Source organism: Drosophila suzukii, chromosome 3 (assembly GCF_043229965.1).
Source record: "Drosophila suzukii chromosome 3, CBGP_Dsuzu_IsoJpt1.0, whole genome shotgun sequence".
Taxonomy (NCBI): Eukaryota; Metazoa; Arthropoda; class Insecta; order Diptera; family Drosophilidae; genus Drosophila; species Drosophila suzukii.
Genome location: NC_092082.1, coordinates 92,765,859 through 92,793,511, shown reverse-complemented (window position 1 = coordinate 92,793,511; position 27,653 = coordinate 92,765,859). Strand labels below are relative to the sequence as shown.

General features: G+C 44.7%; 4 protein-coding genes across 5 annotated transcripts in view; all 4 read left to right on the top strand.

Annotated features, from left to right (window-relative positions):
• RpL6 (ribosomal protein L6) overlaps positions 1–27,653 on the top strand; it is a 127,891-nt gene that overhangs the window by 3,073 nt on the left and 97,165 nt on the right. The window lies entirely within an intron of this gene.
• On the top strand, positions 219–1,416 carry LOC118879448 (uncharacterized). The gene is made up of 2 exons (XM_070996332.1): positions 219–377; positions 436–1,416. The coding sequence occupies exon 2, from the start codon at positions 702–704 to the stop codon at positions 1,353–1,355; it is 654 nt and encodes a 217-aa protein (XP_070852433.1). The 5' UTR covers positions 219–377; positions 436–701; the 3' UTR covers positions 1,356–1,416.
• Positions 1,973–3,058, top strand: LOC108010786 (uncharacterized). The gene is made up of 2 exons (XM_036819758.3): positions 1,973–2,241; positions 2,331–3,058. The coding sequence occupies exons 1-2, from the start codon at positions 2,094–2,096 to the stop codon at positions 2,966–2,968; spliced, it is 786 nt and encodes a 261-aa protein (XP_036675653.3). The 5' UTR covers positions 1,973–2,093; the 3' UTR covers positions 2,969–3,058.
• LOC108010793 (uncharacterized) lies at positions 3,028–26,166 on the top strand. Its single transcript, XM_070996333.1, has 6 exons — positions 3,028–3,133; positions 3,194–3,308; positions 3,360–4,220; positions 19,507–20,137; positions 25,080–25,256; positions 25,333–26,166. Exons 1-3 carry the CDS (start codon positions 3,089–3,091, stop codon positions 3,533–3,535), a joined length of 336 nt encoding a protein of 111 aa, XP_070852434.1. The 5' UTR covers positions 3,028–3,088; the 3' UTR covers positions 3,536–4,220; positions 19,507–20,137; positions 25,080–25,256; positions 25,333–26,166.

The window sequence follows — 27,653 nt, the reverse complement described above, 5'->3', positions numbered from 1 at the left end:
AGCCATTCTAATGCGAACATACCTCGTTATTATACGAGATTGTAGTGGTTGATTTAAGTTTGTATTCATAAAATGCTGATAAAACTTAATATTACCGATTTCGGATCATAAGCTCAGTAAATATATCTTTAACAAACATTTTATAAAAAATATAACGATAAAAAAACCAAAAGTATTGTGTTTAATACAAATGTGTTTAATTTATTAATGGTATTTAAAGGGATTTTATATTTGTTCTCACCTTAGCCTTGCGTTTCCGATCTCTTCGCAGTAAAAAAATATAATAAAATTTTAAGTGTTAAAAATTTACTGTGAAAATTTGAAAAATGCTTCAGAAATGGTTGTCCATCAGCTTATGTGTTTGTTGTTTGATTGACGTAAGCCCATGGTAGACAAAAATCGATCGTTCTTGTTACTAAACCTAATCCTTAAAAGATCCTAAGACTGGATGCCTCTCCCATTCCATTGGAGTCTTTGTCCCAAAAAGCAACTAACAGCTATGCTGATTTCGAAGCTATGGTAGTGAAGAACCAATTTTGGTTTGGTGTTCTAGTTAATTAAAAGTGTATTCGCAGGATCAACTTTAAACATCGGCCAGCCCCGTTGCCGAGCCAACACGGGAATCAAAGCAATCGAAAGAAGTAACGCCGCCATATGAGGTGCTAGACCCGGCTCCCGATGAGGATTTCAACAAAGCCCGCATGAAGAGATTTCTGGGCGGATTGGCTCCGGGTCTTCGTTTATTTCCGGTAAACGATGGCTATGGCAACCCAGCCAAGATGCGATCTAGGACCAAGAGTCCGAGGAGGCCCAAGGAAAAGAAGACCAAGAACGCCAAAAAATCCACCCAAATGGTTAGGTTTCGGGCAGAAGGGGACAAAGAGGAAACGACAGGTCCGCCAGCACGTCCAATGGAGCTGACCATCTCCATTCACAAGAAAGACAAGTTTGGCCAGTGGGTCTACAATCCGTGGGGCGCCACTTTCGGCAAGGTGTGGCAGGACACCCGCTTCCACGTGAACCACCAGAGCCGCATGCCCCGCCTTCACATCGATTCGGACCCCGGCATGGACTACTATCCCGATGACGAGGGCATAAGCACCGTGTGCCTGGGCCGCTCGACCATCTACAATAAGCCGCGAATCATGAACTATCTGACGGGCAAAATGTACCGGTCGCCCCACTCCCATAGACCCATTTGGCTATCCCTCCGCCGGCAGCTTTTCAGGCTGGCCAGGTCGGAGGAGTGTCGAATGAGCAACCTCACCGAGTGGCTGCCCTATCAGGAGTGTGCTCTCAGGCGCAACCAGCGGATGGAGTACATGATCCCTCAGTATCCCAGGCACCAGATGTAGTTCATACTTTTTGGATTTTGTTGTGATTCCAGTTCCTTAATAAATCTGTGCTCCTATTTTATTATATTGAAAACATTAAACAAAACAATTACATATGATGTAAACCACGATAATGTTTTATTTTATATTTAAATCACTTCCGCTTACAATATTTATAAGATCATAATCACTTGGTTTCATTCCTCCGATATAAGCACACCTTGACTTCTCTTTCACATTTTATTCAGTGAATCCTTAAAATTGGTCATTTTTAGTAGCTATTGTGGAAAATGTTGAAGCTAAATTTGCTGGTATTTTTGGGGCTTTGTTGGTTCTTCAATGTAAGTAGAGACTTTTTGTTGTTTTCTTATGCTAAATATCTGGATCCCAAAGACGTTGCCCGTGGAGAAAAGCGTGGCTTTTGCTTTTCCGGACAATAAACGAAACAGGACTTTGGTGAATCCCTCCGTTGAGTTGGACAAAAAATTGGGAGTAAATTCGGCTGGCGTCTTTGGTCTCTTTGGAAAACCAATGCCAATGGTAGCAGCGAAGCTTCCCGATAAAATAGATACAACCAAGGCAGTTTTTACTCGACCTCACGGTAAATGGAACAGAATGACGACATCGTTGGTAGATTCGCACATTCAGGAAAGTGATCTCTATAATTTGGCAAAAAAATTGGCAGTGAAATCGAAACCAAAGTCGGGTTTGGGCCTTCGGCTTTTTGGTAACCACCGGTCCCTTTTAACGTCGAGGGTTATGGGTGCCGTAAATACAACCCAAAAGGAATTTCCCCGCCCACCTGCCAACAGGAAGTTTCCTAACTTTTGGAAAAAGACTCAAGAAAAAGAAGTGACTAAAGCTGAGGAAAGTTTAAGGAAGGAGGAGAGCCAAGAGAAAATTGCAGGTAAAACTTAGATCTACCTAAGAAATTATTAAACAATACGAATATGAGATTGTTTTGGGGTAGAGTTATATTATAATTCGTATCTATAGAAGGCGCAGCCGATCAACGTAAAAGAAAACGACCTGCTTTCCGAGGAAAAGGGATCCGCAAAAAAGCAGGGGACAACCAATTCGAGGGCTATGAAGTCAAGGAACTAACTCTCCAAGTGCCCAACATGCAGACCGATCGGCACGGAAACTGGGTCTACAATCAGTGGGGCGTGACGTACGGCAATCAGTTCATGGACACTCGATTCACCAAGGGTAAGGGCGACAAGCACCAGGCGGTTCGCTACCGCGTCGACCAGGAGCCCCTCCATAAGTACGATCCCAATCCCGGCCAACTAAGCACCGTGTGCCTTGGCAGATCCACCATCTACAACTATCCGAAAGTCTTCTGGTGGCTCAACCGGATGATCCACAACGTCTCCTTCGAACACCGTACCATCTGGATGGAGCTGCGCCGGGAGCTGTATGTCTACGGCAGGTCAGAGGAGTGCCACACGACCAACTTTACGGATTTCCGCGAATTCCAGGAGTGCACCCTAAGGCGGCACCAGCGGATGGAGTACATGATACCGCAGTATCCGCTCCAGCAGGTCGGCTACAGAAAGTACTACCACAAGAAACAGGCGGCGGGTGGTGAGGCGGAATCTGAAGAGGAGGATGAGTTCGAGGACGACTTTTAAGTGTCACTATGTTTTACTTAATGACAAATATAATACATTATGATTTAGATCTACTATTCTCTTTCGAACTGTCAAAGTTTCGGCAAGGTCAACAAAATTAATGTTCAAAATTTAGGACCGATGGAATTAAATGGAGGATGTGTGGTCTTAAGCTGCCTGTTAATTGTGAGTCGATTTGGTGTTTGTACGATTCACTCTATAGTCTACAACACTTCGAGTGATCAGGTTCTGGGCGTAGTTGTTGCTCAAGCGATTCCTTTGCCCGCTCAGTACCAAATATCCTTGGATGCCCAGTCAGATTTGATGGTGAACAGGTATGGTGAATCGGGTGAGCAGCTGAGTATGGTCAGGCAGCCCAAAGAAGACGATGACGAAGACGAAGACGAAGAAGGATTCGATGATAATATTACGGCCGGAGCGGTTTTGGAGGGTTTTGACGAAGGCAGTGGAGAAGACTGCGATGAACTGCCCTATGGACCGACAACTCCGGGCGGACAAGACCAATTGACTACCAGCTTGGTTTCCTTCGTCCCAATGTGCCTGTTTATAATCCAGATTCTATCATGATGGATCCAGGCAAAATAATATTTTGGAAATAGACCCACAAGCTCGTAAACTAGGTCTTGTTTAAAGAAGAGGGGGTGGAGAAAGCGCATGTTCGGGGAACGACGTTCTCGGCGCATTGTCATTTGCCATCCAAGTTTTCTGCTGTCGCAGTTCGTTTCTTGTGCGTTTCGTGAAATTGTCACAGCCACAACCGATGACCTAATTACCCGGGGGCTCTTGGGCACACATCCAAGATACGGGGGTATATTGTTGGGGGCCTGTTCTTGGCTTCGCCGTTTCACGTTTACTGAGTTAGCAAGAAATGCCTCGAATGTTGCAACAGCAGCGCTTCAAGCACTTCCAGCACATGAGACATATATTTTGGCCATCCAAAATCGAGCGAAGCGAATTTCGCAAATAATTGGAGCAGTTTGCCAACGCTCACGTTTTGGGCAAGGTAACACTTGGCCAAGGTAAAGACAGCTCCAATCCGATAGTGCCATATGTGGAAAAAACACAGTGCCAGGCCGAACCGAAGGGAAAAACTCCGAAATCGATACCCGATACTGCCTCCTTATCGGCGGAGGAGGGAGGATGGGAATGAGTCCTGTTGGCGATTAGCTGGATCGATAAGGCAAATCAACACTCGATAAGCGTCCTGGGACACGACCCATGCATACCCGTTCTTATCGCTGCCAGGAGCTATGTGAGTCCACCCGTGTGTCTGTATCTGCACTGAAAAATTATATGATTTTTGTTTGAGGGATGATGATCAAAGTGAAGGTTTTGGGTAAATTGATAGAACAAGAAATATATTGGAAACTAAAGGTGTAATATATAGATTTCCTATCAAATTGTATAATAATACTACATGGTATTGAATCAAAAGTTAATTTAGATATGGTTCTGAGGACCAATACACCAATTTCAAAAATTTTTTTTTATTAGGCATTTAATAATAAATACAATCCTCCATTTTTTCCCATAAATCAAGATTGTTTTCCCCAGTGTGTAAAGTCAAAAGTGTATTTTCTGTAACCACACATCCTGGCATGACTCGATTCGCTGATATACCGTGATAAAATCATAAAAAAATAAATAAATATTGGACGTTTCGCTCGATATTCAGGTCCTAAAAGGAACGCCTGAATAATGGCCCACTATCAGCTCGTTTTCTGGGGGCGTTGACCAGGCCCGTGGTCTCGAGCCTCGAGGTTTCTTATCAGCTGGGCGCTGGGGAGACGAAAACCGAGAGCCGCAAGTCTGGGACATTGTCCGGCGATGACTTTAAAATCCTCCCGGACCGTCGAGGGGCGGAAGACCCGCAGAGGCTTATCACAAGACCAAGCGGCGAGCGTAAATAATACAATGTGGAAGGGGGCAGAAGGAAATGCCGGCGAGGAGTCGGGGGCAGGGAGGAGGCAGAGTTTTTCCTCGGCCACGGGAAAAGCAGGAGAAAAACGTGCGATAGGCCAAGGGGCAAATGAGCTGAAGGAAAACACAGAAGAAAAACAAACCTTTGGCGCTGGCAAAGTGCATTCGCCTCACCACGTAGTGGAAGTCAATGCCAGGAGTTTTGAACACTTGTAGAAATGTTGAAAACCCACTTTGAATTTGAAATAATGTTTGATCTATTCTTCTTTTTCAGCAAATGGGATCACCCTTCATGATCTCACTCTTTCGATTTTAAGAATCTCGTATCTTTTCTAGTTAAAAGGAACTACGTACAGGACCGTATGTATAACCTTTTCTGCCAGTGTAAAGTGCTATGGGTGTCTAGGACCAGGGGAGAGTGGTGGTGGTGAAGTGGACAAGTGATAAAGCAAGGAGAATGCTGAAGAGCGCCGCGTAGAATCCATTAGCAGTCGCTTGGAACGGAATAGATGGAAACTCCCGATGGTTGGGGAAATGGGGAAGTAGGAAAATGGTGAAATGCGGGGAGGGGTGCGGAGGGGTGCGGAGCTGGCCGCAAAAAGTGCATGTGAATGGGAATGGAAATGGGTGCATGTGGAGTCCGCCAAGTGGCAACCAAGTGCATCCCGACTCCTCTTTCTGCTCTTTCTCCGCCTCTGCTTCTCTGTCCTCCTCGCTTTTTCTTTTGGTGGAAAGGGTTCAATGCTCGATTTCTTCTGGCTGCAGTGGTTGCCATGGGAAAGCCGCGTGGCGGGGAAAACTGTGCTGCAAATGCCTCTGAGCAGGATCAACCCCCAATTACGTTCAATTAAAAACTCGAACAAGCTGTTGTGTAATTTGTGAATTCTGCGGGTAAAGGATCCCTCCGAAAACCCTACTTGATTGCCTTAATTGAGGTCGAGGCAAATTTAATTCAAGAAGTTCCGCCACCGAAAAATAAGTAATCACTGGCTAACACGCGTCCGGCGGCATGTCGGATTCCGGAAATTATGCAGGATCCGCGGGTGCTAACGATTCGGTAGTCGGCTTCTCGATGAGGGCAGGATCAATAGTCCTGGGAACAAATGTATTGAATTAAAGTCCTCGCTATTGATCGATTTCAGGATTTTCGCAAACATAAAAAATTCGTTGATGAATATAAACCAATCACATGTTATTCATATTCTTATTGGGAGGGCACTTGAAATTATGTACATTTTATTATACTAAACATTTCTTACTGCTTGAATGTTTTCAGTTAATAGTAAATATTTTTTATTGAATATGGTTGACCTATTTTGTAAATGGTTTCGAATGCCCTTTGACTCTTTTTCAACCAACAAACCACCCCGAATAATCCGAAAAATCGCTCCACAATTTGTTCATCTAATTATAAACAGTCATTGAGTTGAGACGATCCTCGACCGAAGTTCAATGATCCCAGGCTAGAAAAAACCTGAAGAAAAAATGGAAAAGAACAAAGAAAACGGCAAACAATGACTGGGTAGACAAAGGGAAAGAAGATGGGAAAAAGGCCTGTAGATAGGGTACAATCTGTGCCAGGAAAAGGCAGAAAGCCTCAAAGTCAATGAAATGAATACAGACAATGAGGCTGATGAGGCCAGAAAAGGATGTTCGCCACTCACGTGGACCGAATGCTGATCCTCGAGATGTGCGTGCTGCGATACGCGTGTGTTCCAGGAATAGCAAACAGGACACGCCCACGCCAACGCCCTTTCTCAAGGAGTACAAGGAATACGATCCCGCAGGCATCTGAATCCCAATCCGAACTCTAGTTGGTGTTGAGTAATTTGTGCGCTGCCGAGATAAAATCTGTTAAGCGGTTACCAAACATAAACAGAGTCCAGGGGTTGAAGAGATTAGTTTGGCACTCGGAGAAAGTTCGGGTGTATTTAAGAATGGTTTCGTATATTTCAGCAGAAGATTGGTAGATTAGGGTAGCGAAAAGATGATCCTACTAAACAGGTTGTAATACGATAATTTTATGATATTCAGAATAAGTATTTCTTTTTGGACTAGAAAATAAATGGCTATCAACTGTATAAAAGATTATCCTGCCCTTAAGATTTGTTTTCAGTGCAGACTTTACTTAACCCCTGGTGCGCGGGGGTGTGTGATCAGTAGCTCCTTCTGGTCGAATGCAGGCGGTCTATTTTCGGTGCCAAAAACGGGGCACTTAAGGCTTTATGTGGGTCCTTCCCGGGGGTTGCGATGGTCGGGTGACCTTCCCCTGTTTTGGGGTAAGTTCTGCGCTGCTATTTGTGTACTCCTGCATGGCAGTGCAGGGGTTTGTCAGTCTTCATTACGATTTCCATAAAGAGCCCGCAGATTGCAGGCAGCTCCTTCTTATTTCGGCCAGGACAATTGCCGGGGATTGAAAGTTCCCACATGGGCAGCAATAAATCAATGGAACGATCCCCGGCAATCACTTAACTTTTGATGCTCGGCAACTTTTTGTGTCCGCCTAATGAAGCGTCAGTGATAAATTGATCGGGATTCGGTATTCAAGGAGGGAGCGAAGATTTTTTCCCTTCTTTTCAATTAATTTACCATTAGGATGCCAATCACACGATCTGGCCTAAAAATAGAAATAGACTCCGATACTTTCCGCCTCTATTTTTATGCAAAACAGTCAGTGAGCCAGGTAAGGAGAGTGCTCTGAGGAGCGAATTCCTGTTCCTTTGTCTATCCACAATTTGCCGACAGATACACACACACAGGCGCAGCCACAGCCAGGCAAATTGCATTTTTATCTATTTTCTATTTTTACTTGGAAAATGCCAGCATCGCGGCAAATGCAGCTGAGCGAGCGGAGGATTATAAGACCCATCATCGACGTCGCCGCTTCCTTCCTGCTGCCGCCGCCCAAATAGCTGTAATAATAAAGCCGATCTCTACCCAGTCCCAGTCCCTGTTTTCTGTTTTCTGTAGGATGCGACAAGAAAAGCAGGAAAAACTCCTTGGCCGCTCACACAGATACACACTGCAGGCACACAGTTGTCGTTGTCCTATCCCAAAGACCGAAGATCGTTTCCCCAGACTCCCCAAGCTAGTGATGTCGGGCTGGACGTTTTCCCGCCAGATCTGTCCTTTTGGGATATTATTTTGCTATATTATTGGATTTTCACTTAATTTCAAAACCCATCCCAAACGAACTTAAATTGTAACGAGATGTTCTCAACAGTTATATTGTTAGAATTTTTCGATTTAAAAATTGAGTTTGTATTTGAGGGAATCTTATAAGATTGTTATAAAATATATAAATGTATCTAAGTAATCTATTTCACATTGATTTACAATTTCTTATAACATTATTATTACATTTCAAAATATTACTATTTTTATTGATTCTTATACATATTCTAACAAATTTTGTGTCTTTGTAGTTGGTTTTTTCAAAACTCCATCTCTGTTTATCCTTTTGGAAAATAGGCTGCTGGCATCTCTGCTGCCTGCTCCTCTGTTTTCTGTTTGAGGAGTTGCCTGGCCGAGTTCAACGAACCCCCGTCACCTCTTGGGGCAGCGTTGCATTGCCTATGCCTCCGCCACTGCCTCTGCCGCAGCCGACGGAGACTGCAACTGCGACGGAGGCAGGCCACACAATCCTTTTTCTTTGGGCTTTTCTCGTTGCACCCTTCACTTGATCTCTGGTGATCTCTGCCTGCCTCTCCGCCCAGCTGGATGCGGAATGTGGTCGTGGTTGCCGTTGCCGTTGCCTCATGTTGCCGATGTTGCCGATGCTCTGCCCAAAGGAGCCGCGCAGGAGTTCTCAAGGGTTCCAGTGCGATTCGGATCGGTTTGGCTGGGGGCTTTGGATTTCACTTCGTGTGGGGAAATGTAAACACCGCCGTCATCATAATCGCTGGCAGCCTCTCAAGGCTGCCTGCCCTGGTGGTGGTGGTTGAAGTCGCTTGGTGGTGCCACTGGGGGCAGGGGTATGTATCCCTTTCGCTCCTCGTTTTTTCGTCGGAATGCTCTGCTTGTTTACTCAAATGTATATTTGATCTTCAGCTGGGGTAACTTCTTCGCCTCTGCCCCTTTTTCCTGCTCCGTGGATTCCGAAACTGAAGTGCACTTGTGTTTATCTGTAAAGGATTTTCAAGGAATCACCCAGGGGCAGCCAGCGTTTTTTGCTGATCCCATGACATTTCATGGCACTGGGGGATCACATTTTCTTGAGGTACAGTTGCGTTTAGATTGAGTAGAAGGGTTGGGGATTTGATTATGTTGTGTATAAAGGGGAATCAAGTCTTATCAGTTCTATCCGGGTATGCCACCCATTATCTGATCGAAGGTTGAATTATTATACTTAACTGCTTTTGAGATAAATGTGAAATTATATTATAATATATTTTTTATGACAAAGTCCCAAAGTTAAGAAGAAAGCTAAGCAGCATATAAAAACTTAAGAATTACAATTCATTGAAAATAGAAGTCCATGTATGAATTAATTAATATCTTGGATATCATTTGTAGTTTTAGAACATATTTTAAAGATTTAAGTGGTTTTGTTTTGAACAGAAGGGTTGATTGCTTATAAAAATATGTATATAATCTTTATACATGTATTTCTAATGGATTTTCTAAACGTTTCTCTGGAGAGCTCTTTTAGGAGTAAGTCTGTAATAACTTGGGGAAATATGAAACATGTATCAAATGAATCACGGCTATATAAGCGATTTGTTACCTAAATTTCAAAAGATCAATCATTGAGCTCTCTTAAAGGAAAAATTTTCGTCTTGAGGTCCCAAAGCACCCCAAGTACAGTCACCACAAAGAGTGGCTCGAAAGGATCGGCCAGGGTCCACTCCACACACACACACACACGAAGGAGAGTCAATCAATGGAGGGGGAACAAACAAATCACCAAACCAAGGGGAATTCGAGGGGCAGGAGGTCTTCTGGGGACAGGAGTCCTCCATCCTACACACACGTACACGATTGGCGATTATTCATGACTTTATGGACTGGGTAGCAGGACATTAAAATTGCTTTTACGCCAACTCATCGGCCAGAGGATCAAACTGGTTCTCGGGCGCTTTGTATGCCACTCACAGTCGTCGGATTCAGATTCAGATTCAGTTTGGGATTCAGTCCTCACTGCAAAGTCAACAGTCCTCAGTGCCCAGTGCTCAGCCGCTCCTTGGAAGTTGGAATCTGGTGAAACCAGTTTGCTCCGCTGCGGTCTCGCACTCCTCTACCTGTTGAACCTCGCGGATCCCACGAAAAAAGGGATACATCGCATCTGAGAGATATGTTTATCCAGTCGGCCTTTGTGTGAGTGGGTACTGGTATTGGTATTCGTATCTGTGGGCTTGCCTTTTGACGCAATCGCAATCCTTTCGTCCTCGCCACCATCGCTTCTTCGCTTCTTGCGGCTCGTTACTTGTGTCGTTTTGAAATGGGGGTTCCATTTTCGATTCTTCGGCTTTTTCGGGATTCGCTTTGTTTTCCTTGGGATTTTTGTGTTGTGTTTACTTTCGGGTTGTTTCTGTACAGTTTCGAAAGTTGCCAGGGAGTGGAAGCCCGGAGGCCCGAGGTGGCCTGAAATTGGAGCAAGGAATGATGCCAACTAACTGACTGACTGACGGGAAGTTATTTCCCAGATCAGTGAAGATGCACTGTGAAAATATAAGCACAAATTAATGAACAAAATTATGTTTTATAGATAACTGATCATGAAAAGTTGATGATCATATTTTGTTTTGTACAGCGAAACAGTGAACATTTTTAAGATATTGGGGACTACCCGAACTTTTTCCAGGTATTTTTAGGAGTGTTTGGCGAAGGATTGCCAGAGATCCTTAACTCTTTCCCATCTGAAGCCCTGCAATCTGCATGTTAGGTTCCCTTCCCATCCTCAAAACGAAGGAATTTGTCAACTCTCTTTGTGGATGGCGACTCCGTGCTGTGCATAATAAGTTGAATGAGACTTCTTCACTTCATAACGCGCATAAAAAGTTCCTCTTTTTGTGAAGTAGGTCTGGGCATGGCTGTGGGTATGGGAAGGGGTCTTGGCTTGGGTCTGGGACTCGTACTGAGAATGGAGCTTGGTCCATTCTTGACTGGCCCTCTCAACCTCCCAAGTGACGACGGAGAAAGGCACTTGAACTGCACTCTTTTTCTTTCATTCCTCATTTTTTGCAGGCCTGTGTCTTCTTTGGCCTTTGCATTGTTACGGGAAAATTGTGCGCATGCGCAAATGCGATCAAGAGCAAGAGCGGAGGGCAGGGAAAATCCCCGCCGACCGCAGCAGGAAAAACAGAGCAAAAGGCCGCGCTGAAATGTAGGAAAATATTGTGTGAAAAGTCGGTCTGGATGGGTGGATAGGTGGATGGGTGGTGGATGGCCAGAGAGTTGAATGCCCGACTCATTCCAGAGGAGGCGACGTTCGGTTAATGAAGGGTTTTGCTAGGTCGTCTCTTCGTTTCGTTTTCCCTACCAACATTTCCTACTCCTCCGCTTTTGGTAAGTGGGAAGTCGAAGCAGAAGCCTCACCTGTCGGCCAGGCAGGCCAAGTTCTCAGGATAGCCGCCTGGGAAAGCACTTAAATGGTTATTCATGCCCAGCTTAGCTTAGCTTTTCCTCCGGCCAAGGAAATTGTCTCTGTCGCTCGATCTGTCCATTGCGGTTTTCCGCGGGCCGCTCAGTTTGGCTGCAGGAAGCTGTGGCAACCGCAATCTTGGCCTGGCCCGTATACGTAATTCGCCCGACCAAGAAGGAACTCGCGCTCAAACCACATTTGCGAGTGGGTCTAGGCGATGTCAGGCATCTGTTGCTGTTGCAAATTGCTGAAGGAAACGCACGAGTGCCGCAGGAGAGAGTTGGCAGCAGCACTAGCAAAGTTGCACAGGGAAAAAATCAAATACTAGGTTTAATAGAAAATGCATTTACCCTTTTTATTTGCAACGGAAATGCTCACTAGGAAATCCATCCTTTCTTAGAGTAGTTGAGAATCAGAAAATCGCCGTGGTTATGAGATTTAAGAAGTCTACGTTCTTGAAATCAATACGAAAGATCTTTTGATTTTTTTCTAAGTGTATTTGTGACGTTAATCTCATTTTGAAATATGAATTAAAATTAATACTGCTTTGTAATCAATGGATAGATTTTCTTTCTGTGCAGCGGCAGTTTCTCTCTTTTGGTTCATTCAACCCGACAGACACGAGAGCCTTCCAGCTGGGGATAGCTGGAGCTGGAGCTATAGCCATGGCTGCATAGATGGATGAATGGCTGAATGGCTGGATGTGTGGATGGACGGATGGTTCTGTTTAGCCGCTCGGTTTCTAGCTGCTTGGCTGACTGCAGTGGGCAGAGCAGCAACTGAAGCTACTGAAACACTGAAACTGCAGCTAATACTGCAACTGGGAGGTAGAGTTCGATATGACCACACCACATGCCAGCAGAACCAGAGAGGACTTGGATATACTTGGATAGTGGCCCCTGTTTTGGCCTCGAATTGCAAAAGCCGAAAGCATGTTTTACAAATGGATTTCATGTTCAGTGCGTTATGTTTCTCGGAAAGGATTTCTTGTCATGGCCATGTCTGGTCGTCGATCGTCGTCTTGGCTGGCTGCTTGCGAAATAAACTCAAATGAAATGAAATGCGACAAAGGCCGTAAACATGGGACATTCAAATGGCCAATGAGTCGTTGACACGCCGCTTTAAAAAACAGAAGTTCATCTGCGGGTGAAAAAGGGCCAGGCAACCCGGTCTTCTTCGGAGGAACCCCACTCCATATCCATCCAACTTCCAGATCCTGCCAGTCCACCTCGGTGGTCAGTCTGTAATCTGCGCCACATCCAGGTCAAATGCATGTCAAAGTCATTAAAATGAAACGAAGCCGAGTATCTGGGCTCCTGAATCTCGAGGCGATCTTTCTGGATTTCTGGCTTCGGGGAAGGGCCACGGGCGCGGAACACAAGGAGTGCGTAATAAAATGCAATCAAAAATGAAGAAACAATCGTTTTATGGCTTTCCCACAAAAAATTCGTCCAGAAAATGTTTTATGTATCAGGAAACTGCGAAGGGTTAATGACTAGGGACCTTTTACGGAGTCGCTGCTGGTCGAATATTTCAAAGGAAATGTTTTCTCAACCGATCTAAAGATAAGGGAATAAGGCGAAGGAGTGAGACCATAATAAACCCCTGAGCAAAACATACAGCGCTTCAAGGAATTGAGTTCAATTGAAGCTGAACTTCTTTCATAACATTGATATTAAAATTTTCCAAAATTATTTTATGTTTGAAAAGAAATGGAAAAACCCCCCTGTGTACTCCATATGTTTAAACCCCTTTCCCACCTTACAGCACCGAAACGCACTGTATGCAAATTAAAGAGAGCGGCAATCAAAATTCAACTCCCGTTCCGCAGGATTGATCGCCCCGTCCCGTCGGATGACATATTATTTAGCAAATTGAAAATATCTTTCAGTTGGCAATTCGCACGTTACAATTACCTCTTTCTCCGCGGGTCCCCCGATCCGTCCCGCCTTTTTTGCACCCTCTAAGCCCCCGAAGCGGAGCGAAAGGGATCGCGTTTATTGTTTTTTCCATCTCGAGCTGCTTTTTTCTGGGCTGGGCCCACTGCTGCACACACATTGGAATGCAAATCAAAAGGGAGAATGGGGAGGAGGGGGCTATAAAAGTATCCTCCGATACACACACTCACTCAGGGAGAGAAACGCCAGAGAATAAATAACTTCGCTGAGATCCCCCTTCGCGGCGTTTGCCAGTGGATACACACGGCTGACTCTGACTCTGACAGCGATCCTCGAGGTCTGGACTCCGATTCCGTCCCATCCCATGCCATCCATCCCATCCCATCCCAGTCGAAGGCAGTTCCAGTACCCTGCACCCTGTGGCGGACCAATTGTGCCAAGGCGGCACGTCCTCGCCTGGGTAGTGTGCTCCCTGCTATCCCTGCTCCGTACTCCCTGCTCTCCTCCACACTCTTTGTACGCCCGGTTCGGTTCCCGATCCCTTCCTGCAAGTGCTTGAGATTTCGTATACATGCTATGGCCTTCTGCACCGGGGAAAAATTATAATTAATCATTCATACATGAATCATCATCAGACCTCAGAATATTAATAAATAATACATATTATAAGAATATAAAGCATTATATAATCAGTTTTCAGATTATTAAATAATAATACATTTATTAAATATCATAGAGCTATGAAAATATTTTTTGACTTCGCAAACCTATTGTATACTTGGAAGATCTAAAGGTTTTTAAATTTTTATATGTAGAGGTAATGCTTTTATTGGAACACCTTTAAATAACGTTCTTTAGTTTTTGGGAATTCATTTTTTGCAGTGCACCTACCCCACTCCTTGAAGCTTCCCCATGCCGGCGAGTCCCCGGCTGAGTGGCTTAAAGTGGCGCAACAGATAATGAAAGTCAACGTCTGTGCAAGGGTACAGGATACGCTGTTTGCTCACCTCTCCGCCCCTCTTCCTGGTGCCTCCTGCCTGTTGCCCGGCTCTTCGGGCTCTTCTCTCTGCCTCCGCTCTCTGTTTTCTTTGCCGCTGGTAAATAACGAAACATCGGGGCCAGCGATACCATCCCATACCAGACAAAGAGCTGGCTTTGTGCTCGGTGCCCCGAGGGGTGGCAGGCAGGGCGGGCGGGGATGACGACGCTCCATCTTCGTGCCGCGCTGTAATTTCCTGCAATCTCCACTGTTTTCCCATTTGCCCGTAATTACATCCAAGTGTCCTGCCAGGGTACAGTCGCTGCCCAGCAAACATTACCTCGCCGCTCGACTTGAGTTATTTGCTCGTAGTCCCCAGTCCAACGGCCAGGTGTTTGTGTCAACGTCCACGACTATTTGAAGAGGATCGAGGTTCGAGGATCTTCGAGGCAACCCCTGGAGATCTTGAAAAACATCAAATTGTATCTAAATATGTCTGCGATTAATCCTTGCTGCAGGGCGAAGGATCGAATCGGAACGTGGGAAGAATGGAGTACCGAAAAAGGGGAATGATTTCACTTTATACACACACAAGGCTGTGTGAAAGAGCTGCGTTCCGAAGGATAACCAAGAACCGAAGTCAAGGGCCATTAGGCCGGGAGCCAGGCGAAGAAATCAAAATTTAATTTCGAATCGGTCCCCCCGTGGAACCCTTTCCTCCCTTTTCGAGCAACAGATCATGGGAAATATTTTTCGATTGCCCCGAAACCAGTTGAACGAGCCCTGTGATTGCAGACTGGGTTTTTTATGAGGGAGGGTGAAAGTGGCTCGCTTGGCCGGCCAACTTGTTGGCTGTTCTCGATGAGGGTCAGGATAATGGCCAGGATCCTGGGCGGCCGGCCGACAGCCACAGGTGCCAGGTCCTGCGAGACGGGGGTTGCGGCCAAGGAGCGTGCAAATTATGCAACTTTCTGTGGGAAGCAGCTCACCAGGGCAACCAATTGGGCAATTCGGCGTTTCATGGTAATTTCACGGATCTCATGGTCCTGGCTACCGGACTCACGCAATCTACTCGGTTCACACGGGGTCAGCGTAGGTCCATGCCAAAGTGCCCTGTCACATCCGATCGCAGGGGCACAGAGATGGAGGGACGGGGCGAGAGCGGGATGGCGACATTTCCGGATTTGAGGGCCCAAAAAGGGCCAGCTCCACAACGGCCAGAGTGTCATTAGGCAAGCTACACTCGAATTAAAAGTAGTCGCTGTCTTCCAAAAATAACATCTCCAAAATATTACAAATATTTTGATATAGTTTTTATTTGTTCATAATTATGGTTTTGTAAATGAAATGGGGAACTAATCAAGAATCGCTGAAAAACGATTTCACATAGAATCTGACGTCTTAGCATAAAATATCTTCTAAAGTGTTGAAATGAGAAAGGGGCTCTGACGTCTTTCGTATATATAGGCTCCTAAAAATAAAAACATTTTATCTGATTCCTAATGCGTTAGTCAGAAAGTTATTTTTTCTACAATTTCAACTCATTTTTCCGAGTGCCGACGAATGGCATTAGAAGCTGTTGACGGCTGCGCCGTTGATTGTGGATTGTGTGCGGAAGTTCCCACCAGACGGTGATTATGACGCAACACAATTTTGGGACAGTTGCAGGTGATTGGAGCTGGAAGTTGGAAGCTGGTCCGCAGATCTGTCCGTTTTTGAGCTCGCGATGACGTTCGCATGGGACGCTAATTAAAAAGGAATTTCTTGGCTTTTTGTCTCCGCTTCTTTTTTGTGGCTTACAGCTCGTACAGCAACGGCAATTAGAAATGGGGAAAGGGGCAGAAAATCAGGAGAGTGCTAATTTAGTAATCACAAGTCAGTCGCCAGCGAAGACAGCCTAGAAAGTATGTATCTTCGGAAACCAGTTGGCAGGGGTCCTCAGAAGAGATAAGCTCGGCTATATATCTGCTGCCACGCCCTTTTTCGCCCCTCTCTAACGGTGCCAAGGTGTGAAATTGTTGTTGCTCTTGATTGGATATCTGTGTTGGATCAGGTGGCACTGTGGCGATCGCAGCTTGACGTCGTGAGATCACAATTGATCCTCCCCAAGCCAGCTGGGGAGAAATCAACGGTCCCAGAACCCAGAATCCAGCATCCAGAACCCAAAGGTCTATCCCCAGCCAGAGATATCGGGGTAAGTCGATAATTTAGAAATCTTTTGTCCGCTAGCTGTATTGACTGGATTCCTGGGGAAAAGCTATGTGTCCGCTGCGATCCCTTGCAACCAGTCATCATCAGGTGGTAGCTGCCTTTTTCTATTTTTCAGGCACTCTTTTGTGTTTGCTTTTCTCGTGTGTGAAAAGTCATTTTTCCTGTACATCAATTAATGAGGGAAAACATTGTTTGCTTGCGTGAGGGGTTCCTTGGCTATCTTAACTCTGTGATAGTATATATCCTACGAAACACTGCTTTGACTGTTACATAAAATATGACTTTTGTTGTGTTAAGCGAGGAGCTCCTTCGGATTATCGACGTGAAACAGGGATAATCTACAGCCGCTTAGCCCTTTATCTCCATCAAGATGGATCCACACATCGCTCGTTTCCAGGGACTTTCGTCTGACAAACTTTGGGCTGGCAAACAAGCATTAATATTCCTCAAAATGGGACAAGGGAATCCTAAACTAATTTACAACACGTGTAATCGCCCGGAGGTCGCTGACCGAGCGCGTTCTCATTCTCTGGCCATTCTCGTTCCTGTTCCAGGCCAAAGGCAAACATCTTTTCTAACCGCCTAGATTGACAATCGAGATTGAAACGCACACATGCGCGGCTGCGAAGACACACAGATACGAAACGCATCTGTATCTGTATCCGTGTCTGTGGAAGCGAAAAGCAGCGGAGCGTGAAAAGGTAAGGAATCGCTGCCGAAGAGCCCCAGCCGAAGAGAATGAGAGGGAGAAAGGAGCCTACGGACAAATAGAAGCACGAAACCCAGTAAAACGAAACCCAGAGAATGGAATTGTAAATAGCAATAAGTACAGAAACCCCGGCGAGGGACGGGGCGATCGCGGGCTAGGGATTGGATCGAAATAGGGTAGCGTCATAAATAATATTGTTTACACAAATGGTTCACGGCGATGAGAGCGACTCCTGTTCGATGGCCGAAACGAAGTCTTTTCCGCCTTTTAGGCCTTTATTTTGGGTCAACGGATCCGTTTCCATACGATCCTACGCATCCCAGCTAAAAATAGACGCGATGAGCTCAAGTCATCTTGTTTACGAGAAAAGTGGTAAACACGAAAAAGTTTCATGATCGCCAAGGAGGAGGAACCAAATTTCTAGCTAAGCCCAACGCATGTGAACTGAGAAAAATTATACTTGTTTACAGTCGATTTACAGATAAAAAAGAAATCGCAAATTGCTTAACCATTACTAAGAAATTTGCTATCGAGATCACTATCGTATATTTAAAAAAAATATATACAAGAGTTCATGGCCAAATAAAATTCGGGATTATCAGTTTAACAGGAAATGCCATAGATGTGCTAAAAATATAAAAGAATGTATAGAAGCTTTATCCGAGTTTGTGCTGAAAAAATAAAAGTATCACAAATATATGTTTTTGTTAAAAAACCGAAACTCCCGGGTTATCACAAAAATATCTTCTAAGACTGTCGCATTAATTTTAACCGAACGGAATTGGGTTAAAGAAGATTCCGTGAAACCCCAAAATATATGGATAACATATTGTTGTTTCATAAGGACATTGATTTGATTCATAACTTTCAAGAAAATAGTGGCCTACACAAAATGTTTTTAAGACATATTTAATAGGTTTATTGTACTAATATATATTTACGGTTGGCAGCAGGTGCAATATCTATTAGATACTATTTCATATATTAAGAGATTATTATGTTTTTTGCCGAGTGTGGGCATGAGGCGAGTGCGTGCCTTCAAGGCGGCTGGGGGTCTAAGGGGTGCGGAGGGGCCAGGCGCTGTAAAAGGGGAGCAGGCTTAAAGCCAAAACAACAACAGGTAGAAATCAAATAGAAAACGGAATAGGCAAAGAGACAAGGCGAACGGAGGAAATAGCGAGGGCAGCGCAGCGGCAGAGCAGCGGCAGCATAACGAGCAGCAGGCACTCACACAGATACACACGCACACACACGAGCCTAGACAGGCGAGCACACACAGATGGCGGGGCACCAACACAAGGGCACATGCGAGCGGAGAGGAGAGCTCGGTTTGCCTATGTGCCAAGGCATTTCGAGTTTCATTTTATGTTTTGACCCCTTTTAAGTTCAAGAACCCTTTTCCTCACAACATCACAAGCACACATGCGCAGGGCCGCCCTCTCTCGCTCTCGCCGACTGAGCGATCGTTGGAGAGTTGGGGCTCGGCTCCACTTCCACTCTCACCAATACCAGGCAACAGCCCTGGGAGAGGGAGCCTGAGCGCCAGAGAGCAACTCTCCAAGCGGAAAGCTCAGCTCAGTGGAGAGTTGGAGAGCAGGGATTGTTATTGTTTTGAGGTGGGATTTCTGTGTTGTTTTTTTCTTGGGCGCAACAAGTGTATTTCGACTTTTGATTTATGCCTGCGGATTCCGCTCTCGAAATCGAGCGGTCCGCTCTGCACTGAGCGGAATTATTAATTGATTGATGAACACTAATTATGTTAATTGGTTAATGAAATGCAATGTGTCAAGCGCTGAGCTCGTGGCTCAATTGCGGCGATTGAAGCGGAGCTCTTCCGTTTTTTCCTCGTCAGAAAAAGCTTGTCTGTACAGTGGAAGAAAGCATTTAATTTTATTATGGGGCTCATTACAAAATATCCTATCATAAATTTCAATAGGTGTTCAGTTCTCTTTAAAAATAAAATAGAAAATGCACTGCACATACTTGTCTATGTGATACACAAAATCAATCATCCGCCATGTTGGCGAAAACATTTTAGGATCCAGTGCTTGCTTCAAGAAAATGCTGTGAACAAATAAATATGAAATGAATTTACTAAATATTTGCCAATATACATCTAATCCCAAACATGATCCTTTTTGTAAATGTTGCTAAACTAACAAAATTTTCCTTTTATCAGCTTTAAGAGTTCACGTTAGGGTTTACTGACTGTATTCCTCTTTTTTATCTGTCTTGCAGGTACTGCAGTTAGGAATGAGTCACTCAGGAAAAAAGCTCTTCGGAGCAAGTGCTTTTGGGGAAAGCGATCGCAAAGGGCGTTGTCTGTGCCTGCTGATGTCATTGCAATGGGGATGTCTCGATAGCTGGATATCTGGAGGCCCAGCCCCGAGTATCAGTATCGTTGTATCTATTACGAATGAACAGTTACATCCTCCGCGCGAAAACCGAAAGATACTAGACACCAACACCGCCAACAGCTGTCTAAAAAACCGTTCATGGTCATTGTGCCATAAATGGCAAACGAAACGAAATTGAAATTAAGCAAATGAGTGGGAAACCAGACGCTGAAGCAACCAAGGAGAAGAACGCCGAGGCAGCAGCAGCAACACCACAACAGCAACATCAGCAGCACGGCAGCAACATGAGCAATAGCAACTTCGGAAAACAAGTTGATGAAGTCGAGGTCCAAAAGCCGAATCAAAATCCGAATCCACTAGACGAAGGCGGATGCGCACCTAGAAGCCAAATGAGGAACTCTAGCGGATGCTGTGCCTCTTCAACTGGGCCAAAATCAAAGCAACTTCAACGGCGACGTTGATCACCAGTCCACACTGAAAATAAATGTGGAATTATCTTTAAAAATCGAAAGGTTTGTTTAAAAAACAATGTAAAAATTTTAATTTTAAAATATTTGAAATGACAAGAATATTACATTTCTAGAAGGAACTTGATATTACCTGTAAGTTCATAGATATCTGTAAGCAAACTTCAACTTTAAAGAATTTTTAAAAAGGAACTGCGCACTTTTTTGGCAGTGCATAGGCAGTAACCGTGAGTTAACCACATTGGGTTGGCGGTTGCTGTTGGCCCACATGTCCCACGCTTCCATTTACATACTCACACAGGCGCACGTATTAAAATCCAAGCGGCTAACGGTAACTTTACGCAATCCCAAGACAAGAATGCAGCGGAAAGGAGAGAAATCCGAGAGATACGAAGAAAGAGCGGTGGAGAAAGGGTTTTCTTTCAAATCAACGGGTATCATAAAAATAAATAAAAATAAAAATGCGCGACGCTTTCAACATAAAGAGAAAGAAACAGAATGAAAGGGGAATGAGGAGTGGGGATTGCGAAGGGGTTTCGAAGGGAGGAGAAATGTTGGACCGTGGGGGTGGGGGTGGGAGAGCGGGACAAGGCGACGCATGTAAATTGCCGGCCATGTAAAGTTTACTTTCCACTTTTGGGCGAAGCGTCAGGTGCGCCGCCTGCCAAACGGACAACGCTTTCGGTGCTTTGGGCGTGTGCCCATTTGTCGGAACCCCCATACCACCCAACGACCCCCTCCTTCCCCTCCCCCATGCTATATTGAGATATGTATGCATGTATATACAGAAAAACCCCATTGGATCGCCTGCAGCAACTGCAACAGGTTCGTAAATAACCATCAAGTTGCGGGCGTAGCTCTGGGCCAAAGTCCTAAACGCGTCTCAGGTTTCAGGGCACCGATCCACAGGCACACACTGAGAGAAAACGTATCTACAAAATTCTTAGGATGTGTAAGTGATAATAGGAACTAGCTGAGGAAAATAAATCAATAAAATGATAGGTTTGGGTATAAATAGATAAAATTTGGCATGACTTAACTCTTATCTTAATGCAATGCATTCATTAAAATTCAAATATATTTAGTAATAATATTGTGATAATTACATTGCTTTAAATCGCTTTGCACCTTATAGGTTCATCTTGATAAGCACTTCCAGTCAACCTTGGTAAAGGCTTATTTCCTATTTCCTTGGATTGTTTTGATCAGTGTCTTAGCAGGTTACGGCCTTAAAAGCAACAGCAACAAGTCGCCACAATAACCCAAGAAGAAAGCCCATCGCCCAAGTCGGGCTCAGAAATCCAGACTCGCCGCTCAACCGCCATTCGTACGCATTTGAAGCGTTTTACTGTTTACTGTTACGACTCTCGAAAGCGAAGATCGCTGCTCCTCACTTCCCACCTCTCCCCACCCCTCCTCCTCTCCGCTCCCGGTTCAACGACCGAAAAACGGACAGAGCTCCCCTCCGAGCCCCGTCTTCCCATTTCGGAGGCCCCTTCTTCGGCGCGGTTCTTCCTGACTGCCTTGCCTTTTCTTCTGGTTCGCCTGCTGGTTCGTCTAGCTTTCTATTGTCTGATGATTGCCCAAAAAGAAAGAAAGACAAAAACTGCTCGTGGGTTTTAACCCTATGAAATGCTGGGAATGGGAATAGAGATGGGAATGGTAGACCGTCTCTCTCACGCTCTCGCATTCCACAATCAAGGTATCTACGATGGTCTCTTCTGCCGTGCGGCTGAGGATTAATAATGAGCCGATCTGTTGCCGAAAATGTCCAGAGAGCGTTGCGACGGAGATTCTTGGAGCGAGGGTTCGCCGGTCATTGACTTTCTAATTGTGGCCAAGGGATAGACGCACTGTGTGGGATTCCTATCATATGATTAATGGCCCACGTAGCTCCTAACTTCTGCGTAGAATTCCCATTAAAAGTCCTCAACGTTCAGGAGATCAATTATAAGGTGATCAAGAAAGATCACTCAAAAGTCGGAACTTTCAGCTCTCTATCTTTGAAAAGTACAGGAAAATGCATGGATCCTATCGTAACTCACGCTAAATTTACTTAAAATTTCTTGGAAGACTATTAATCAGAAGACTATTAAATCACTCAACTTGGAATTATGTGTTCGTATTTCTCTTTAACAATATCGATCATTTATTCGAAAAATAATTCTCTGAAAATCACACTTAGCTTTCAGGCAGCCCTTATTAGCATGCAAGCAGTACGGCCTGCCATTAAAATCATCTACCCAGCCAATAAAATCACTTGACAAATTATGCAACAGGTTCGAAAAGCACAACCACCTGAACTGAGTGACGAATCATGGGAAAATGTCAACTGCGACGAGAGAAATCCCGGGGGGTTGAGTTGTGGGTTTCAGTGTAACAGGTTCACGCATATTGCACCGCACAAATCCAGCCGGGTATCGTAAATAAGCCACCGTAACGCCCTTGCTAGGAGAGCTCATTAAAATTCCATGTGAAAATTGCCATAAAATCTATTTTGATTTTTACTTCACCGGTGTTACACAGAGGGAAAATATTGTCTTTATTTAACCATTTATTTGAAATGTTAATATATACCCGCTTTAATATATGAACATATACGAGTATGTTCTCACTCACTTTATTTCTTTTTGGATTTCCTTTTTGGATCCACAATACGTGGGAGATATGTGTAGCTACAAATAATTTTTCCATGTGCACCTTTAAATTTCCCTTCACAAGGGGGTGCCGAAAGCTTCGTTGCGAGATTTTCCATGGGTCAATAGAAATACCGTAGGGATCTGAGGGTTCTGAATGGCGAGAGCCTCCCCCGGATACCAAAACATAATTGTAATTATTCACCCCTCGCAGTCGCAGTCATGTGAAGGCATTTCCGCTCGCCTTTGTCCCGTTGGCACTTCCGTGTCCCGCACCCAAAAGGCAATTGTCGAACGCTCACCCTCGCCGCCGAGGATTGGACCGCTGACCCTCGCGCCCAAGTGTCCGGAAATGAGATGCAAATATTATGTGGGACTCGGCTCGGGTCAGGTCGGATAGGACGGATCCTTCAGAGGCCACCCCCCTCACACTTGAGTGGGCATGCTTAAGGAGGTGCGCCCATGAGGGTTGCTCATCTGCCTGGTACGACATGCCATGTAAGATATGCACGAAGATCCCCAGCGGGAGGGTAAGAAAACTGTCTTGGCCTTCTGCACGTGTGTTTTCCACGGCAGCGAAGAGGGAAAATAATGAAAATAATGAAAATCGCATTGCTTGAGTGCGCTTGAAGCGCGTAATTTGGAACCCTAGATCATGTTTATCGCGTCTTAAATATCTTGGCTGCAATTTAGTGAAAATTATGCAAAGTTGGGATGGTCTAGGTGCAGTCTAATAGAAGAAAATGGGTTTTTCTTATCCACAGGTGCCTTTGCCTTCCTTTTTTCCTGGGAACAACTTGCTCTTGGGTGCACTAAAAAGTGTATATCATAAATTTTCTTTAAAGGAAAAGCAGTATAAAATATTTCTATGCAATGATCTGAAATATAAACTTCTCTGTTGTGCGTCTTCACGATTTTCTTTTCTCCAGACTTCGTTTTAGATATGAAACTTAGACGGATGTAGGTCAGCTGAATCGTAATTGCAAGCACATGTCTTTCTAAGCTCGCAGCTCCCGACTCTCGACCCTATTAAATGTCCGGCTGGATGTCTTGGATTATGTGATTAAGAGATTTTCAAACAAAATGCTGGAGTGGCTGGGGAGTGCGAGTCCCACAATTTATCATCCTCGCTGCCAGGCGAAGGCTGGATGTAAATGTAACCCCCTGATCCGCGAGATCGGCCGCCAACTAGGCGCAAATCATCAGAGGCCGGGTTCAGTGAACCGATGGGGAACAGATTCAATTGCCCATCATGGGGGGACGAAGACAAGAGGACAAGAATGCTACAACTTTAATGGCCGCTGGAGGGGAAGAGCTCCCGAGGAGATACAATAAAATAAGCTTGCGACGCGTGTGTCCCCGGAAAAGATACTTTCGCAGAAAGCTAGATATCCCAAAGAATAAAAAAGAAATTTTGTAATCAGACAACTTCCAATAGTTACAAACCAGAATCCGATAACCTCCGAAACTTGATAAATTTAAAAAAAAAAACAATATATAAAACTAAACGGTCTTTTTATAATCCTTGTAAAATGAAAAATTATTACACTACTTATTTCACTCCTTTCCAATCGACTTTCTTCAGTGCCAAGTCCCATCCAGAACTTCCTTTCGCGTGCTTTCTCTTCTGATCTTATTTGATCACCATCCGGCTGTTGAGAACAACTCCCCTTTCATTCCATAGTATCTGTGGTCCTTAAAGTCAAGTGCTCGTTTCCTTTCCCTTCGCTGAGTCTCATTCCTTCTTTTTCTGAGTTGCCAGTCTTCAAGAGGAGAAGAAACTGGGACGCAAGAGCAGGCAGGAAATATTGAATTAATAATTATGTAGATAGGAGTTCTTGATATGCGCATATTTTTACGATGCACTGTTGCCCCTTGGCTGCCACTAATTAGGGCGCAGCGCATCTTCTCAAGCGAGTCCACCAGGGGTGGAATGTCTTGAAGACACTCCTGGCTTCCGAATATCCTAGCAGACTGAGTTGTTCCCTCTGGTCCCCAACCACCCCTGGATGACAACATTTATATAGTCAAACGATCACTTCGCACTACGGGAACACGGGGGTTAAGAAGAGCCTACCGAGATTCCACCACCATTACTTTGTTTACCTGGGCGATTGTAACGTCTGTCTGGCCGAGGGTTGCTAGACCATCTAATTATCATTTTTTAACGTTCAGGTGTCGCCGTCAAAGTCATCATCAGGTGTTCGGCCGTTGATGAATACGAGAATTCCTTGTTCGTTTTCGTTTTCTGCGGCTTAAGGATTTTTGAGACGCACGACTGATCTTCCTTTGTTCGAGGCTCGGGGTTCGGTGTCCCTGCTCCTTACAGTTTTCTTCTTCTCTTTTTCCAGAGGGCCCTAATGCATTGTGCTGCCTGCTCTTTTGTGCGATCGCTGAGTGGATGGATGGCTGGAATGGATCGCTGGTGTTGGATGGACGGGCTTTGTCTGGCATTCACTTGTTACTGACTTTGGTTGGCTTTTCGAGGGCCATTTAGGGCAGGGCACACTGCCAAAAAATGTGGATTGGTTTGTGAACTACTTTTGATAAGAGATATCAAAGGTATTGTATTTTATTTAATATTCTTATATCTTGTTTTGCCAGAACGAAAGCCGAATTACAAATTTCGAACTACCGACAGAGAATTACAGAGCGTCACAGAAGATTATATAAACACTCGCCCCTGTGTTTTACAACTTCCAATACCCGATTTTTTTAAGGCACTAATACATTTTTAATTCCAAATTAATGTAGCTTTGGGACACCTTTTTTCTCAGTGGTGGGCAGACCAACCCTCGGGTTTCGGAGTGTTTGTGCCGCATCCTGTTGCTTGCTGTTGCATGAAACAGGATGCCAACGAGCGTGTAATGCACAGTTACCCCCGATTCCCGAATCCGGACTCCACCCCACCCCACTGCAAGGCCGCACCCTCCACCCCCGCGAATCGGAATCGCCCGCCACCGAGTGCATTCAACTGTTGCTGTTTGATTTCCAATTTGAACGCCACGAAGGAAGCGATAATTGGATGGATATTGCTGTTGATTCCTCTTCCTGTTCGGCTGGGAACTAAAGCAATTTAATGGCTTTTCAAACTGTCAATTCCCTGGGCGAAGTTGCAGTCGATTCAAGGTTGCCAAGCCCCTCTAACAAAAACTTCCCATTACCGGCTTGCATATGCGGCGAACAAAACACAAAATAAGACAAGACAGAAACGCGAAAAAAGACCAAACAAATCAAAATCAATTTGTCAAGCGACACTTGCCACCGTAAATAAATGTGGCCAGCAGCAGCACAAAAAGCAGCAACACCAGCGACCGCAGCAGCAACTTCGGGCTGAAAAAGACATTCGAACGGCAATCAGAAATCAAAACAAAAACCGCTAAAATAACACAAAAAAGACCAACATCGAATAAAATACAATCGAAAAAACACAAAAAAGGCGCGCATGCGCAAAACGAGTTTTCGGATGGGAGAACAATTGAAGCTTTTTCAGCCGGCGAGCGACAAACGCGTGGTTGGATAGGAGTTGCCCCGACCTAAAACCCAGCCCAACCCAACCCAAACCAATCCCAATCCCCCGTTAATTGTTAGAGGAGATGTAGGATCACGAGGTACTAGTGCACCGAGAAAAAACAAACTTTTTAATAAATCAACATCTTAACTTTTAACTTTTATGTTCGGCTTATAAAAGATAGAAATTAAGATATCCTGATAACCTATTGGTAAAATCTAATATTGTTAAATATAATTATTAATTATTTAGGAATGTATTAAATATTGGTCTAAGATAATAAAATAAATAAAGTCTTATTTATTATCTTTATTTTTCCACTGTAAAATGAGTCAAGCTGTGCGATCGATCGACAATTGAAATGGACAACCGGAGCTGGACAGGATCCGCTCCCCCCGAAAAGGGGATCCGATCCGGGTGGCAGAGCGGGGGAATATGCAAATTGCTGTAAGCCGACGCGACAACTACAACTTCATTTGTTCAACGGAGCTCTGGTGGCCAACGGAAACACAACCGTTGGTCCGAAAGGGGGCGTCGAGGGGGACTGGGGAGTTGGGTTGGCCGTCGGGAATGGGAGTGTGGCAAGTTGATGCACGTCGTCTGCCCAATTGAGGTTAAGTAATGCAGTCAAATGCGTGAAAAATGGCCAGGGAACAAATAACAACCACAGTCGGAGAAAGAGTTTAAGAAACGGCTGGGGAAACCGGGGCGAGGCTCCAACGAGGATGGAGAATCGGGGCTCCAAAAAGGCGACTTACTCGTAGGACTCTGTGCGTGACGGCAACATTAAAAGAACGCACGTCGCCAAACGATGTTGTCACCACCATGCGATCATCATCATCATCATCGTCGTGGTCTTCAGAAACCTGATCCACGATTAGCATGCAGGCATTCCTGCGATTGATTTTTTGGGTCACCATTGGTAATGCGTGCGTTAGCAAACTGCAAATGTTGTATTGCTAAAAGACCAAGAATATTTCTCGCAAAAAATTTTAAACAAGAATAAGTAAAAAGGTCCATTTAATTTATTATAGTTTATCCCAACAGACATATTTTATAAAATAAATTAGTTTTGATACTACATTATTTTTAATAAAAATAGATATACATAAGTACTTTATAATCGAAGTAATGTACTAAGAAAACGAATGCATTTCCAATGATTCCAGGTGGTCCGGAAACATATGAATATTTAGTAAGCCGCCGGGATTCACCCTGCAACTGAACTCTGCTCTTGATGACTTTGCACTTGCCACAGATATTTGAGTGCACCTGACCCCCACGTGCAGGTCGAGCTTCGATTCAAGCTCGGACTTTGGGATGTATAATTAATTGCGGAGTGGCACTTAGTTTGACACTCGAGGCTGACACCACGACACCTGCCCCCAGCGGTCCAAAATAAAACACGAGTCCA